This window comes from Zingiber officinale, chromosome 4A (genome assembly GCF_018446385.1).
Source record: "Zingiber officinale cultivar Zhangliang chromosome 4A, Zo_v1.1, whole genome shotgun sequence".
Classification (NCBI taxonomy): Eukaryota; Viridiplantae; Streptophyta; class Magnoliopsida; order Zingiberales; family Zingiberaceae; genus Zingiber; species Zingiber officinale.
Window position 1 is genome coordinate 151,936,281 of NC_055992.1, and position 17,662 is coordinate 151,953,942.

The following is a 17,662-nucleotide window of genomic DNA, read 5'->3' on the forward strand; positions in this document are numbered from 1 at the left end:
ATAACCGAGCCAAGCCGAGCCGAGCTTAAAATTAACCAAACTTTTGAAATGAGTGTTCTGTTCAAGCTTGGCTTGGTTTATTTTTTATGAGCTTGAGCTTGTTTGAAGCTTGACTTGAGCTTGGTTCGTTTAGATGTTATCAAGCTCTCAATTCAAGCTTGGCTTGAGCTTGGTTCAAACTTGGCTTGAGCTTGGTTTGAACTTGGTTTGAGCTTGGTTCATTTAGATGTTATCAAGCTCTCAATTCAAGCTTGGTTTGAGCTTGGTTCGTTTAGAGGTTATCAAGCTCTCAATCCAAGCTTGTTTGATTGTTTGAAACTTTTAATTGTTTGATTGGTTATTAAGATTGATAATTTAAATTTATTTATTTATTTTATTTTATTTTATTGTTTATTTAGCATATTGAAAAGAATTTTATTAATAAATATTGTTCGTGAACATTGTTCACGAACGTTATTCACGAACATTAACGAGCTGAACACATATGTGTTCAACCTTATTTGTTTAGCTTAACGACTGTTCAAGCTTGTTTGTTTAATTAATCTAATGTATATTTAACGAACATAAACAAACTTTTACCAAGCCGAACACCAAACTTGTTTACGAACACTTGGTTCATTTACAGCCCTATTTACACATTCCTCCTCATCTATTTTTTAAGTTTTTTTTAATCAGAGGATGTGCCCTCCCAGGTAATACGAATTTATATATATTAAATAAATAAATTCGTATTACATGAAAGATCATACTTATTTCCAACCCTATCTAACCTTTAAGATCGGCCAATACGAAAATCAAATCGTCCGTTCGATATCAATTCAACGGCGATCGCTTAGCTCCGCAGAAGGGAACTACACTCGGGCTCTCTAGAGAGCGGTGGCTTTCTGGTTCGCCACACTCCTCGGTCTCTCTCTCACAGCGCGAATGTTGAATTCAGGGGTGGCGACTCGCCGCCTCCTCTCTGCCCTCGCTTCCAGATCCCGCATCGCGGCCGCGGGACCGACATCCCTCCGAGGCCTTTCCAGCGACGTACCTCCGCTTCCCCCGCCTCGGCCGATCCCTTCCGAGGAACAGTCGCGGCCGCAGAAGGAGACCCCGGAAGGGGTGTCGCCGGTGGAGGCTACACGAATCGCGAACGATGACGGTGAGGCCCGGAGGAATGGGAACCGCTCTAGGCCAACTGAAGGTGCGGCAGGTAAGTACGAGGAAACGCAGGCTCGTGTGTTCATCGCAGCACTTCCTCACACGGTAAGTATTTGATCCTCTTCTTTGCGAACATTTGAGCTCCTGTGTTCTTCGACTGTGATTATTTTTCTGTGTCTTAGGCAAGGTTAGGGTGGACGGAGTCGGCTCTGATCGCTGGGGCAAGGGATGTGGGCGTATCCCCAGCTATCGTTGGCTCGATTCCTCGTAAGGATGCAGCACTTGTCGAGGTAATCAAATCCAGATTTGCTTCACCTGTATTTCACATATTTTTTTATCTTTGTCCCTAATGTTGCAATCAATCAAATTATCGCTGCTCTTATTACCACACATGCCACATAATAGCTCGGATGCCAGTCAATTAGGGATCTATGTGCATTAGACGATGTAGTCTTCAGCTGAACAACTAAATAGAATATATCAAACACAAAAATGATACACAAACCCAGAACCGCAATGATTTCTGTTGAAGCCTCAAGACAAGGAGAAAATCGCAGTGGGGATGAAGATGAAAAGCACAAACGGTGTTGAGAAATAGGGAAGGTTGCAATATAAACACACAAGTGGTTGACTAGCACAATAACTCTTATACTAGTGTCACTCTCATAGATAACTCAACAAGCATTTGATGTGTCACTTTAATGTCTCCCAACGATTTGTCATACATCATGCCACCATAAATTCTAACCTAACAAGATGTATTCGAGGAAAACACAATGGGTTAATCTAACGATTATCATATCAAAGCATTAAAAAAGCATGTAAGTGCCACTTACATGCTACAAAGGGTATTTCCATTTCCAATGACCAGACAAGTTCCAACTTCAGAGTGTCTCAAACAATATGTATTTTTGCCAATTCAATAAGGACCAACTTAGTGACCTTCAATTCTACTGACCCAACAAGTTTCATGCTTTCTGCAGTTTTAATTTAGTTGTCTTCTCAACACAGCTTCATTCAAATCGACCCTCAAGGGCTGGCAAAAAATGCAAAGCACATCAATGCGTTAACTACTTTTGAATGGATCTGACTGCTCAGGCCTTAGGGTCAACTACCAGGTTGATTTATTACCAAATCATCTCAAGCATATGCTTTTTTTACATTTTAGCTTAAACACTATAAGGTCGCCCATTGTGAGACTTCAACAACTGATTGTAGGGCATATTTGAACAACACTTAATAATTTTTCACCTCGGTTCACATAATGTCAAAACATAATTGCTATCATTTGTCCTTATTAATGGTCCATTGCGGGGTTATGAATTGTTGTTGACACTCATTGGTTCCAAGCACTACTAGAACTTGGTGCAAAGAGGGTCTTCATGATGTGTTTACCAATTTTTCATGTGTTTGTTATGTGAGTTAACCTTCTTTATAAAAACATACGGAAAAGTATCACAAACCAAGTGATACTTCACTCAACATGCTTGGTGCTCGAATGGATTTTCATCTCTGGCTACTATATAACCTTTTGACTGTCACAGTACATAGAAATTTGATGAGGATTAACACATAGATCATTGACCAGAGTTTTTAAACAAACTAGTTGATGCCCACATCTTGTAATGCACATGCAAGACATATTAATTTATAATAATGCAACTTAAATTTATCAGTGAGATAAATTATGGTTAAGGTACTTATACTGCAAAATTTAAGTACTCAAAAAGCCAGTTTACAGCCTAATTTATATGAGAGTTGATGTTTCCTCAAAATTTAGCCGACCCACCCAGTGGGATAAGGCTTGGTTGTTGTTATTTCCTCTAATTAAACTGAAATTAATTTAGTTGAACATTAGTAGTAAAATAATTAAAACTTTAACCTAATACATGGTGGTCCATGAATTTAATTTATTTGATACCACACGTAATTAATTCCTTTGATGTTCAATAAACTTTGAGTAAGCATGTTGAAAGTATTCTAGTATATAGTAGTATTATGTTCAAATTAAAAGGCACATAATTTATATTTTGTATGTAACCCTTTGATGCTTATTTTTCATTTTTTTTCTTGCTCAGATGTTTATTTTCATATTTAACAATCAAACAAAATGTTATATTTTTAAGATATGTACACGATCAAAACATATTGAGTCCACTGAATTTGTGTACAGAACTATAGTAATTATTGATAGAATTATTCGTTTTTGATTGAATTTGGATGAGTTAATATTGAACACTAGTAATTACTAATTCTCTATCTGTCAAATCAATTTTAAATTTTTCAGTTTTGGTTTTGAGAAGCATTCTTGAAAAATCCTAAATTTGGGACAATGTTAGTGCATATAATCTCACTCACCTGCTGGCACTCCATGCTTATGTTTGTTGTCTCACATCATCGCTTTACCATGTTTGATTTATGTTGTATTAAAAATGCATCACATAATTAAATACCTTGAATAATAAATATTAAATCAATTGCTGGATATATGAAAGAAGCAAAAAAAAAAATAGTTCTCTTGTGAACCCTTAAGTACTCCTGTAACTTATCTAATATTTCTTGTGTTAAGTTATTTGTCCTTTCAAGAAAAGAGTAATCATGATAAACTCATTAATAGAAATTCTTTAGATCCAATGGTTAGTAGTTGATTGCATATCATATATGTTTAATTTTTTTATGGTTAATATGTTTATTATTGTCAAAACATACAGAATAAACACTTTAAACGTAGTAATATATAATATTGATTCAAAGAGAGGCTCATGCCTTATATATAACATTAAGATAAAATAATGAATAATCAATCTTCTCAATGTGGCTTAGAACAAATGCCTATTACAGCATTCCATGTCAAACTCAATCATCTTCAACCCCAACTTAATTCTATTTGGATTTGTCACTAAACCCGTTCATCTGGATTTGCAACAAAATCTGAGTTGCTATTATATCTGGATTTGCAAAATAATTAATACTCGATTTTTCAGTGTTTTTCTCCATTTGACCATGTATCTAGCCACTATACTAACTTCATGTGTTGAATCAGGTCGAATGTAGATTGTGATTTACATAATACTCTTGATACTACTTGCATATGTGATGTGCTTGATATATGAATCTTGCCATTCATCTTGTTGTCATGTTTGCAAAGTGTCTGAAACGACTTGCCAAATGCATTTTGACCAACTTGGATTCAACATATTGAATTACTCCAGATTCTTAATATAGTTATGTCAATCAAAACTTAACTTTCTTGAGCTCGTATTTTTCAATTATATAAGCTAAATATTTTCTTTACTTGAACCTCTCACTTTGAACTCATTTTTATGCAGCTCCTTCAGAGTGTTCACATTAGATATACTCTTAGTAGCGAGCAATGTTTTAAATCACGTAGCGTTGGTTCATAGCGTTTTTGTCTTGTCATCGCGTAGCTTAACTAGCGAAGCACATAGCGCAAGCTTTTCGTGCACGTCAATTTTTAAATTTTAAAAAATAAAATAACTTATATAAGTAAAATAAAAATAACATAACCTAAAATTAATTATAATAATTCATTACATGCCAAAATATCCAAGAACAACAATTTAAAAAGTCTTATAATTAAAACAACATGACCAAAACAACAATTTAAAAAGTCTTATAATTAAAACAATATAACCTAAAAATAATCACGAGGAACCTTGGCGCAACGGTAAAGTTGTTGCCATGCGACCAAAAGGTCACGTGTTTAAATCCTGAAAACAACCTCTTGCAAAAAGCAGGGTAAGACTGCGTACAATGGATCTTTCCCCGGGACCCCGCATGGCGGGAGCTTCATGCACTGGGCTACCCTTTTTATAACCTAAAAATAATCAGTATCATCCAACTCTATATCGCTATCATCATCAATAGTGTCTTGGTTGGAAAATTTTCACTATAAAAATTGTTGGAGTTACATCACCATAGTTTTTAGAATCAAGATGATTATCTTTCTAATCAACAAGCCTAAAAATTGCTTGTTTGCCTTTGCTTCCAAATAAATAGATTACGTAGATATAAGTAAATACTTTGCATATGCTTATTTGAATTTTAAACAACTTTTTTTTTTGAATTTGTAGGAGGAACTTCAACTATATTCTCAACATTTTCTACTCGCTTATCCGAGTCGAAAGACTTTCAAAGATAGTCGACGACACACTCACAATAGGATCACTTTCAAATAATTTATCATCTTCAAGCTATTTAGTAGTTACGGGAGGACATGACCTTCTTTCTCGGTTATCCATTCATCATCCGAATCAATTTCATCAACTATAATGGGATCAATCTTGTCTCTCCTCCTAAGGCTTCTCTTCTTAAGCTTGAGTTATATTTCACAAACACCAACACATTCAACTTCGCATGTTCAAGCCTATTTCTCTTTTTGTATGAATCTAATATTGTAAAGAAGAAAACATATATAAAAAATTAAACAATGATATGAAAATTATAAAACAATTAAAATTCAAGGAGAGTTAGAATATTCACCAATTCAAAAGTGCTCTAATTTCTTTCACATCCCGAAGCACTACAAGTGAGATCAAGCACTTGAATTGCAAACATAGTAAGCTCGGTGTATTACTTTCAAAACGTTCCCACCACGAGGCTAATAACATAAAGAAAATGAAAATTACAAAATGTATATATAATTTTAAAATACGAATGCTGGTATAAAAGGTTAAAAACTTAAAAGAGATGTAAAGAAGTAAATAATTTAACTCGGAGTCCGTAACATTCTTGTTCGCTTTGCTATTGGAGTTCAATTTCTCCTTCACTTTGTTATAGAAGTCCAATTGGATGTCTTCTTTAAGACGATCATCGAAAACATCTTATTCATGCATGCATACAATCCATCTCTAACTTCATCACAATCGAAAACCTTTTTCATAACGCAATTGCGGGTTCAAATAATACCGCCGCGTGTAGAGGATGATGAAGTTATGAGTCCATCGTGAATCAATTTTTTTCAAATTGGCTTGTATTTCTGCCAACTCTCCCACAATTAAATTTTATTGTTTCTTTTGCCTTATCCATAAGTTTATAAATATATCCTATGGTCGATCTCTCCTCCGAATCAACTTCCCTTAACACACTTACAAGAGGACAACACTCTTAACACATAATGCAATATGTGGCCAAAAGTTGGGATCATTAACAACAATTCTCTTCACGACCTTCCCTAAGTTGTTTGAGATAGTGGTGAACTAACCCAATCTTTGGAAGCAAATATTTGTTCAAGTGGTCTTTTAACCTTATACATATTTTAAAGAGTGAGAAATGAAGTAGCAAAGCGAGTAACAGTAGGATGGAGAATTTCTTTACCGTTTGTATATTTTCGCATCAAAGAAAGTATAGTTCCATGACCATAAAGGAACTTCACAACCATCTTAGCATGCTCAATTATGTTAGAAAAAATCTTCAACTTTACAATATCCTCTAACATTAGATCAATGCAATACGCCGCACAAGGTGTCTACCAAATTTTGTATCTAGTCTCCATAATTTTTTCCCCGCCTTAATACAATTCGAAGCATTATCCGTGACAATTTGAATAACATTTTCCGCTTCCACCTCGTCAACAACATCAGCAAGATACTTAAAGATCAATTCCCATTTTTATCGAAGCTAATGGATCAATAGATTTCAAAAAGAAAGTGTCGGCGGGATTATTCACTAAAAAATTGATCAAACTTCTACTCTTCCCATCCGTCCCACCATCGGACATAATAGTGCATATTTTTTCCATTCCTTTTTATACTCATATATTAGATTGATGTCATCAACCTCAGCCTTAAGTATCCAAGTTCTTAACTCGTGCATTGAAGGAGGCTTGAACCCTCTTCCATATTTCGCAATACTCTCAACCATAGGCAACCAATAAGAATCATTCATAACATTAAACGAAAGTGCAACAGAGTAAATAAAACGACCAACTCTACGCTCAACAAGCAAATCTTTTTTGTATGCCGAATTAAGGATTTTTTTTGTCTAGGTTCTAAACTAACAAACCCATGAAGAGTATCTTTACCTTTTGATTCACCGCTACCAAAAAATCCAATTGAATTTCCCCCTTCACTTCCAAGTCCAACTTTTGATGATTGCGTATACTCTGGGGACCTTCACTAATCTCTCGTAACAATTCGGTTTGTTTGCTTTTAGATGTTCTAATTTTGTCAAAGTGATTCTCTAATTTCTTGCTTAATATCATCCGAAACACTAATACAAAGTGCCATAATTGTAAAAAGCAATCACTATGCTCACTTAAGCATGAGGCGCAAGCGTCACGCTACTGTGAACTCGGAAGCGCAAGACTTCCAGGAAGTGTGCGCTTCGCGCATGCAAAAGCGAAGCGCGAACTTTCCTTTTTTGATCGTTTTTGTTTGTTTTGTTTGTTTTTTTTATAAGTTTAAAGCCCTAAACCTCTTTAATTTTCATTTGCTTCAAATCGCCGCTGCTTCTTCGTCTCCTCTCATCGTCTGTGCTTCTCGATCACCTCTTTTAGGTAAGTGCTTCATCTCTTTCTGTTATTATTGTTATTTGTGAATTTTTCCAACGATGTCTGCATCCAACGAGTATCTTGCCATCGCATAGTCACGGGACGCTCCTGGCGCCACCGGAGGCATCCGGAGACATTTCTAGCATCGCGGGGGCGGCACCGGAGGCGTCGCGGGATGTCGGACGCCTCCAACCTCTGGTAGCGTCGGTAACGTCTCGCGACGATTCCGATGCTGCCGAGGCGTCACGGTCACGTGGCACTGTACACGTTTTTTTTTTAAATTTTCTAAAGATTTAATTAAATTAAAGAACTCCTCACTTAAATGGAGTATTTCGAATAGCCTTTTATAAAGCCTAATCAATTATCCCAATAAAATATATAAAATTATATTTAAATTAAAATTTTTAAAAAATAATTAATCTATATAAATCAGATTTAAATATATAAAAAATATATTTAAAATTTAAAAAATTTAATATTTTTATTAATTCAAATAAATCAGTAAATCAGATTAAAAATTTAAATACATAAAAAATATATTTAAAATATAAAAATCTGATAAATTTTATTAATTAGATTTAAATATATAAAAATATATTTTAAATATAAAAATTTCTAATTAATTTATATAAATCAGATTTAAATATATCAAAATATATTTAAAATTCAAAAAATATTTTTTTTTATTAATTCAAATAAATCAGTAAATCAGATTTAAAATTTAAATACATAAAAAATATATTCAAAATAAAAAAAATCTGATAAATTTTATGAATTAGATTTAAATATATAAAAAATATATTTTAAATTTAAAAATCTAATAAATTTTATTAATTCATATAAATCAGATTTATATTCTATAATTATTTTTTTCCTATTTTATATTTTATCTATTGATTGATTATTATTGATTTCATTTTCAACAGTCTCAACTGCGTCCATGATGACCGGTCATGGCCGGTTCCAAGTCCGGATAAAGGAGAAGGGTTGCGTTAGGTTGCCAGCCAACATCAAACTATGACAAATATTCAATGAATGAATTCATTAAACTATTGTGCTAATGCTAGGTTGTTCCCCGGAAGGAACGCGTTGCAGGGTCCGACTGTAACGTCTCGGCAAGGATCGCTACATCTCCAGAACTCGGGTGTAGTGATAAATAAACAAGAGTTCGCGTTACAGGGTCCGACTGTAACGTCTCAGCAAGGACCGCTATATCTCTATGAGAACTTGGGTGTAGTGTTAAATAGACAAAAGTTCTCACACCATAGGTTAGATAAGAACAAATATGATAGGAAAACTAATAATCTAAGATTTGGAACATGGAATATAGGAACTCTCATTGGTAAATCAATGGAGGTAGTAGATATGATGATTAGGAGAAAAATTAGTATTTTGTGTGTACAAGAGACAAAAATGGATAGGCGAGAAGGCAAAGATGATAGAGAACTCGAGTTTTAAGTTATGGTACACTGGAAAGAGTAAAGCAAGAAATGGAGTGAGTATCATTGTAAATAATTTGTTAAAGGATGAAGTTGTAGGAGTAGTTAGAAAAGGGAATAGAATTATAACCCTTAAGATAATAGTGGCGAAAGAAACTATGAACATAATTAGCGTATATGCACCACAAGTAGAATTAGATGAAACTACCAAATCAAGGTTTTGGGAGGACTTAGATGAAATATTACAAAATATTCCACCAAGTGAAATGATTTTAATAAGAGGTGATTTAAATGAGCGTGTGAAAATGAGGAATATGAGAGAGTACATGGGAGTTATGGGTTTGAAATGAGAAATGAGGAAGGAAAAATTATATTAAATTTTGCGATAGCACATGACCTTATTATTAGCTAATACATTTTTTTTAAGAAAAGAGAAGAGCACTTAGTCACGTTCAAAAGTGAGAATAATAAATCGCAAATTGACTTTCTTATGGTTAGGAAGAAGGATAGAAAGATTTGTAAAGATTGAAAGGTTATCCTTGGCGAAAGCTTAACTACATAATATAGGTTAATAGTGTTGGATATACGCTTCAAACATAGTATCATTAGAAAGAAAATATATACGACTCCTTGAATTAAGTGGTGGAAGTTAAAGGATGGAAAACAAAATATATTTAAGGAGAAGGTAGAAGTACAAGTATTAGTTGAAATATATGATGACTCTAATACGACATGGGATAAGATAATATCAAAATTGAAAATATTAGCTAAGAGTGTATTCGGTGAGTCAAAGGGACAAAGTAAGGAATCTTGGTGGTGGAATAAGAAAGTACAAGAGAAAGTGAAGGAAAAACGAATAGCTTATAAGGAATTATATATTTGTAAGAACGAGGAAAACTTAAAAAAATATACAATAGCCAAGAAAGAAGCTAAAAAAGTAGTGAGTGAAGCAAAAAATGAAACTTTTGAACGGTTACATCAAAAATTGGATACAAAAGAAGGGGAAAGAGATATTTATAGAATAGCTAAAATGAGAGAAAGGAAAACAAGAGATCTTAGCCAAATAAAATGTATTAAAGATGAGTGTAATAGGGTATTAGTAAATGATGGAGAAATAAAAGAGCGGTGGAAGAGGTATTTTCATCAACTTTTTAATGAAGGTTTAGGTGATCAACTTAACTTAGGTAATTTAATTAGGTCAAATGAGCATAGAAATTTTAATTTTTATCGTAGAATTCAAACTTCAAGTAAAACAAACTTAAATGAGATGCATAATGGAAAAGCCGTTGGACCGGATGATATTCCGATAGAGGTATGGAAGTACCTAGGAAACAAGGTATTGAATGACTTACAAAATTATTTAACACGATATTGAAAACAAAAGAATACATAATTAGAGGAGGATAAGTACTCTAGTTTCCTTATATAAGAACAAAGGAGATATACAAAATTGTACAAACTATAGGGTATTAAATTAATGAGTCTTACCATTAAATTTTGGACAGAGTAATAGAAAAAAGATTAAAGGAGACCATGTTGATAGAAAATCAATTTGGGTTAATGTCTGGAAGGTCGACAACAGAAATTATACATCTTTTTGAACAATTAATTGAAAAATATTGAGAATGGAAATAAGACTTGCACATGGTATTCGTTGATTTAGAAAAAGCTTATGATAAATGAGAGGGGTTAATATAGAGTATATTGAACTAATTAAGGATATGTATGAGGATGTAATGACTAGTAAAGACTTCAGGTGGAGTAATCGAAGCATTTCCAATAAAGATAGGGTTACATCAAGGATCGACCCTAAGTCCCTATCTTTTTACACTAATTATGGACGAACTCACTGGACGATATAAGATATGGTACGTGGTGCTTGTTATTAATTTGGTAGATGAGACACGTAAAGGAGTAAATGCTAAGCTAGAATCTTGGAGGAAACACTAGAAATAAAAAGTTTTAAGCTTAGTAGATTAAAGATAGAATATATGGAATTTAAATTTAGCAATATTAGAAATAATGAAACAATTGTTAAGATAGGAGAGGACGAGTTGCTTGTAACCGATAAATTTAAATATTTAGGATCATTTTACAAAATGATGGAGGGATTGAGAGAGACGCCTTACATAGAATACAAGCGGGATGGGTGAAATGGAGGGTGTTTTTTATGATCGTAAAATATCTCTTAAATTTAAAGAAAAGTTCTATAAAATCACGGTTAGACTGCTATATTATATGGAGTTGAATGTTGGACTATGACTTGAGCACATGAGCATAGATGAGAGTTGCAGAGATGAGGATGTTAAGGTGGATGTGTGGACATACGAAGATGGACAAAATAAGGAATGAGAACATTAGAGAGAAAGTCGGAGTTGCATCTATTGAGGACAAACTCCGAGAGACACGTTTAAGATGGTACGAACATGTACTTAGACGGCCAATAAATGCTCCAGTTAGGCGATGTGAAACTATGATAAACATGTATATCAAACGAGGAAGAGGAAGACCAAAAAAGACTTGGTTAGCAACAATAAAACAAGATAAAATTTATTTAAATATAGATGATGATATAATATGAGATAGAGTTCAATGGCGTAAAAGGATTCATACAGTCGACCCCACCTAGTGGGAAAAGGCTTGGTTGTTCTTGTATTTTCAGCAGTCTCGATTTTTAACCATGTCAAATATAACAATTTCATCAACTCGAAAGGATATTCTTTGGAATTATGCAACATGTTCGGATCTTAAAAATCCAAATATTGTTAGTTATATTTTTTGTGATAAAATAACAAATGGCGGAATTTATCGACACAAGCTACATTTAATTGGGGGCAATAGAAATGTGAAAGCTTGTCCAAAATGTTCTGCGCATGTTAAAGAAGAGATTAGAGAGTTTATGCAAAAAAGAGTAATTTGAAGAATCAAATGGATGAAATTTGAATAGGAGTCTTGGCGCAACGGTAAAATTGTTGTCATGTGACCAAAGGTCACAGGTTCGAATCCTGGAAACAACTTCTTGCAAAAAGCATGGTAATATTGTGTACAATGGATCCTTCTCCGGGACCTCGCATGGCGGGAGTTTCGTGCACCGGGCTATCCTTTTTTTTTTTTTTTGTAAATGGATGAAATTCTTCATTTTGATGATATTGATGATTTGGAAGATTTGGAAAAACAAGAAGATGATCATCAAACTAAAGTGAAAGGGAAACGACCAATATCCGATTCAAGCATCCATCCTATGGTCCAAGATACTAAAAAAATGTAAATACACTGAACCTATTAATTTTTATTTTATGAAAGATGTTGATGAAATTGTCAAATAAAGACATGCAAAAAATAAAGGACAATTTCATGAAAATAAAAAAAGTTAAGAGATATTACAGTTGAGAAATTTGCAAGATGGATGTATGATGCTGGAATTCCCTTTAATGTTGTTAAATATGATTCTTTTGAGCCTTGTATTGAATCTATTGGACAATTTGGATTGAGGATGAAATCTCCATCATATCATGAAGTGAGGGTTAAGTATTTAAAGAAAGAATTGGCAAATATGAACTCACTTCTCAAATCCCATGAAGAGGATCACGCTAAGTTTGGGTGCACAATCATGGCTGATGGATGGACGGATAAAAAGGGTAGGACTCTTATAAATTTTTTGCTGAATGGTCCCAAAGGAAGTGTATTTGTTGAATCAGTTGATGCTTCAGGCTATTCTCACACAGCTGACAAGATGTTTGAGTTATTTTCTAAATTTGTGTATCACATTGGAGAAAAAAATGTGGTTCAGATTGTAACAGATAATGCAATCTGCAATGTCAGTCCAGATAATATTTTAAATTTGAGTTACTTTTAATTAATAATTGGATCATATTTTTAAATTTTTTGACTAAATTTATTTGTTTTTTATGACATATTTTGGAAAATCGATTTTCACACTTGTACTGGACTCCCTGTGCAGCTCATTGTTTAGATTTGTTGCTGGAGGATATATTCAAAAAATTACATGAACGGGCGTTGATAGTGAATGGTTATGTTTACATCATATTACAAGTATTGAGCATGATAAGAGAGTTTACTGGATAGAGAGACATGGTAAGAATTGCAAAGACATGTTTCGCAATCATTTTTTTGACTTTAAAATGGTTTCATGTACAACAAGTAAATTTGAGAAAGATGTTTACATTTGAAAAGTGGGCAAATAGTCAATTTTCTAAAAAGGCTGCTGGAAAACATTTAGGAGAAGTGATATTGATGCCTTCTTTTTGGAAAAATATGATTTTTGCATTAAAAGTTGACGACTCATTGGTGAAAGTATTACAGCTAGTAGATGGTGAAAAAAAGGTCTCTTATAGGTTATATTTATGAGTCAATGGACAGGGCCAAAGAAGTCATCGCTGTGTCATTTAACAATAATGAAGAGAAATATCGTAGTATTTTTGAATTCATTAACAAAAGATAGAACGTTCAACTCCATCGACCTTTGCGCGCAGCCGGATATTTCTTGAATCCAAAGTGTTTTTACTCAAACCCTGACATAGAAAATGATACAGAAGTGATGTAGGGCTTGTACAAGTGCATATCTAGATTGGTGAAAGGTGAGGATTTACAAGATAAGATCACGAATCAATTGGAAAAAATATAAGAAAGTAGGACTTTTTAGTTTGCCAATGGCTATTCAACAACGAACTTTAAAATCATCAGGTAAAGTTTGTAAATAATATATTGCGCAATATTAATATTGGATGGTAATAAAGTTAATCTTATAATTTATATGCTTTTGCATTTCAAGCTGATTGGTAGTCTTCTTATGGTGCATCAACACCTGAATTAAAAATATTTGCAATGAAGATTTTAAACCTCACATGCTCTTCTTCAGACCGTGAACGTAATTGGAGTGTTTTTGAACATGTAAGTTGGAGTTTTTTTTAATATATATTAAAACTTACATTATGGACTTAACCTTTTACTTTAAATTTTTTTGTAGATACATTTTAAGAAAAGGAATAGGTTGTCTCGAATGATTGAATGATTTAGTATATATCAAGTACAATAAAGCTTTGAGGAGAAGATATGACATGCGAGTTAAGATTGATCCTATTACTTTGTCAGAGATAGATGATAGTAATGAATAGTTGTTGGGAAAATTGCATGATAGTGATATAGACAATAATAATGATTTTGTCTATGAAGGAAGATTTGCGTTGGAGTGATGTAGCACGAGGATCTGGGGTTGGTGAAAGTGCATATGACTTTTGATCTCGAAATGTGTCTTCTTCAAAAGGCGCATCATCATCTGCATCAGCAAAAAGAAAGCAATTTTCAGCTCAAGTTAGTCTTGCAAATGAAGAAGGAATTAATCTTGATATTGAAACTAAAGAAGAAGATACTGATGGATACAAATCAAGCGATGACGCTAATGACATAGATTTGGACAATGAAGATAAAGATGATGATTATTTTGATACTTGATATTTCATCTATCATATTTTCAAAGACTTGATTTATTTTTAGTTTTTTGAATAATCTACAATTTCATCAACGAATATTTTATTTAGGGTTATTTGAAATTTCAAAGACTTTTAGTCCTTTTGTTTATTATATTTTTTTTCCGTAAAGCCCGCGTTTCGCTTTGTGCTTTAAGCCTCACGACCCTTGAGCGCTTTTTTGCGCTCGCGCTTTTGACAACTATGCAAGGTGTAACCCTTTTATGAGTTAAGCTAAATGTTCCCTTAAGCGAGTAATCCCTCCATTCGATATATGGTGACAAAATTTGCACCGAACAAATTTCCCCCCTTCTTTTGATAACAATACTTCCAAAAAATATCTTTTTTATCTTTTTTTTTTGATAAATTCATAGACATTTTAAATTCTAAATATACAATAGAAATCCTAGAAAAACAAAAGAAAAAAAAATCAAAATAAATAAATAATTAATTATTTTCTTGACACTGTTTGATTTGAATGAAGGAGAAAAAGCAATAGAAAGAAACAAAAATCTTCACTGTTTGAACAAATAATTAATTAATTGATTCTCTAATTTCATGGTTGATTATATTAGAAAAAAAAATCAATCAAAAATTACAAACAATTGATAGAAAGTCAGAAACAAACCAATCGAAGAAAAACGAAAAGGAAGGAGAAAACTTCACCTCCAGTCGCCGTCCCTCGCCGCCCCTCGCTCCTCCCCTCGCCAATTGTATTCGGACTTATCTTTCTTACTTGCCTCTGCCTTTGCCCTAACTGCTCGAAGGTTTGTCACGATTCTGCCCTGTTAAAATCTGATTCTTGCTTAGTTGATTTTGTAGTCAACTAAATCAGGATAGCCCAAGCTATCGCACGCTATGGGCTGCTAAGTCAAGATAGCGCATGCTATCGTGCGCTATCGATGCTATTGTCCTCAATAACATGGGTTATTTGGAACAATCACTAATCAGCGAACGCTATGTAGCATTTGTTGATCATAGCGTGCAATAGCGCACTACATAGCGCGCTATTGAAAACACTGGTAGCGTTCAATAGCGCACTACATAGTGCACTATTTGCCGCTATTGAAAACTGGTAGCGAGCAACATATTATTTACATAGAACACCAGCTAGATGAACAGGTGATCCTCAACACATGTATCATAATAGCATCTGCTGAAACTACAGTTGTACTACAATTGATCTTTATGAGATTTTCACAATCTAGCTACAGAAGTGTCTTTAATCATGTTCCAAACTGTTATATGTCACTTCTTTAATCTTGTTTTTGTGATGTCCTCCATCTTTTCAGTTTTTCATGGATTACTGTCTTCAAAAACTTATAGAGAAAGTTGAGTCAGGAGATGAATTGAAGAATGAACTGAAGGATTTAACTCTTAGTGATCGTCTAACAAAGCTTATTCGCATTCGATTGGAGATGCAAGCACCTTACATAGCAAAATGGCCACAAGCACTTAGCATTCAGGTATGTGCCATTTTCCATATATGTTAGATAAAAGACCGTATGAACTCTTCGTGTTGGATGCTTATCTTTTTTGCTTTTTCAGGCACAACCAGCAAACCTCCCTAACAGCTTTAAGCAACGAGCTGAATTGATTGATGAGATATGGCATGCAGCTGGTGATTCAGGTTCTGACTTTGACTGGTATGTGAAGCGAACAATACTGGGAGGTATATACTCGACAACTGAAGTATATATGCTCACTGATCATTCTCCAGGTTCAGTAACTCCCCTCTCTGACTCTTGTGCTTTTTGATACTGTTGTTTCCTACACATTTCTTAACGAAATAATTATAGAAGCTGATATTTAACCACTGCATTAAGATTTGGATTCCTTTCCCATCTATTCTAGAGCTTATTCATTTCGTTTTTTTTTCAGTCATGTCCATTTTCTATTTGCCTTGTTAATGACAGGCATATTAAATTAATTAATTTGTTTGTTTTGTCTATCTCATTAGATCGTTATTCTGAATTGCATAGTTCACTTAGTCTTTGCTAGTTTCAGAAATTCTTGTTACAAAGTATGGATAGCCTCCTAGCTCGTATGTAGCTTCCAAATCCATGTTATTCACAATTCTGTATCTTATACGAGTATGTGTTTCCCTTCCTTTGGTAGATTTCAGAGACACATGGGTTTTCTTGGACCGCCGTGTTAAAGATGCTTTCGACCTTCAGAAGACTGTTCAAGAAGTACTATCTCGTTGACAACTAGACATACTGCTTACATTTTTTAGATTCTATTTTCTTTCACCATTGCAACTATTTGAGACTATAATTTGGTCATTTCTGTAGGCTGCATACTTAGCCGAGGCAGTCGGGGCAGGCGTGGGTAACACAGTGAAGGGATTCATGGCAGGCATTTTTCCGGGTAGCAAATGAGGCAATGAATTTGCTCTAGGAATAATTTCTCAGGTTGCACAATATCTCTCTCCCAGAGAAAACTGTCGATATCATCTGGCCTTTAGTTGATTCATCACAACCAGACATTGAACTGCAAGAGCCTTTTAATCTTGAATACCATGTGTATATATGGAAGCTTTCATTAGGGAAAATGAAAAGCTGGAAACTTGTGTTCTGACCAGCTTCTCAAAATATGGTACAGTGAATCTTGAGTCCTGCACTGAAACTTTTGTGGACTAGTGAAGGACCAAATATTTCGGCGGATGTGAAGTGGCAAATTTCATGTAGAGTGTGGGCAATTAGGAAGTTCCTTGTGGATCTAACCACAGCGGAAAACCCAGGGAAGAGCATGATCCTCTATAACAATCCATAAATAATTCCAGGCTTAATCATTGAGAAGTCGACCTAAGGATCTAATCATGACAAAATTCACTTATGGCTTAATCATTGATCAGTTGACCTAGACAAGAACATTACAAGTGAGTAACGAACTCCACTCGAAGTATGGGTGTTGACGCATCCAAAGCTTGCTCAAAAGATGTGAACCTTCACCCAATTTCGTTGGCTTCAATTTAATCTGTAGGAGTCTACGGTGAATCAGTTTGTTTTGATTCAATATGCTTACATAAGAATCATATTTGGGGAAAAATGAAGTCGTTGAGAAATAAAAAAACTGACTAA

At 34.1% G+C, this 17,662-nt stretch overlaps 1 protein-coding gene across 1 annotated transcript; it reads left to right on the forward strand.

Annotated features, from left to right (window-relative positions):
- Positions 1-872: 872 nt before the first annotated feature.
- On the forward strand, positions 873-17,245 carry LOC121971724 (ubiquinone biosynthesis protein COQ9-B, mitochondrial-like). The gene is made up of 6 exons (XM_042523131.1): positions 873-1,248; positions 1,326-1,433; positions 15,872-16,045; positions 16,128-16,299; positions 16,698-16,771; positions 16,874-17,245. Exons 1-6 carry the CDS (start codon positions 925-927, stop codon positions 16,958-16,960), a joined length of 939 nt encoding a protein of 312 aa, XP_042379065.1. The 5' UTR covers positions 873-924; the 3' UTR covers positions 16,961-17,245.
- Positions 17,246-17,662: the final 417 nt, after the last annotated feature.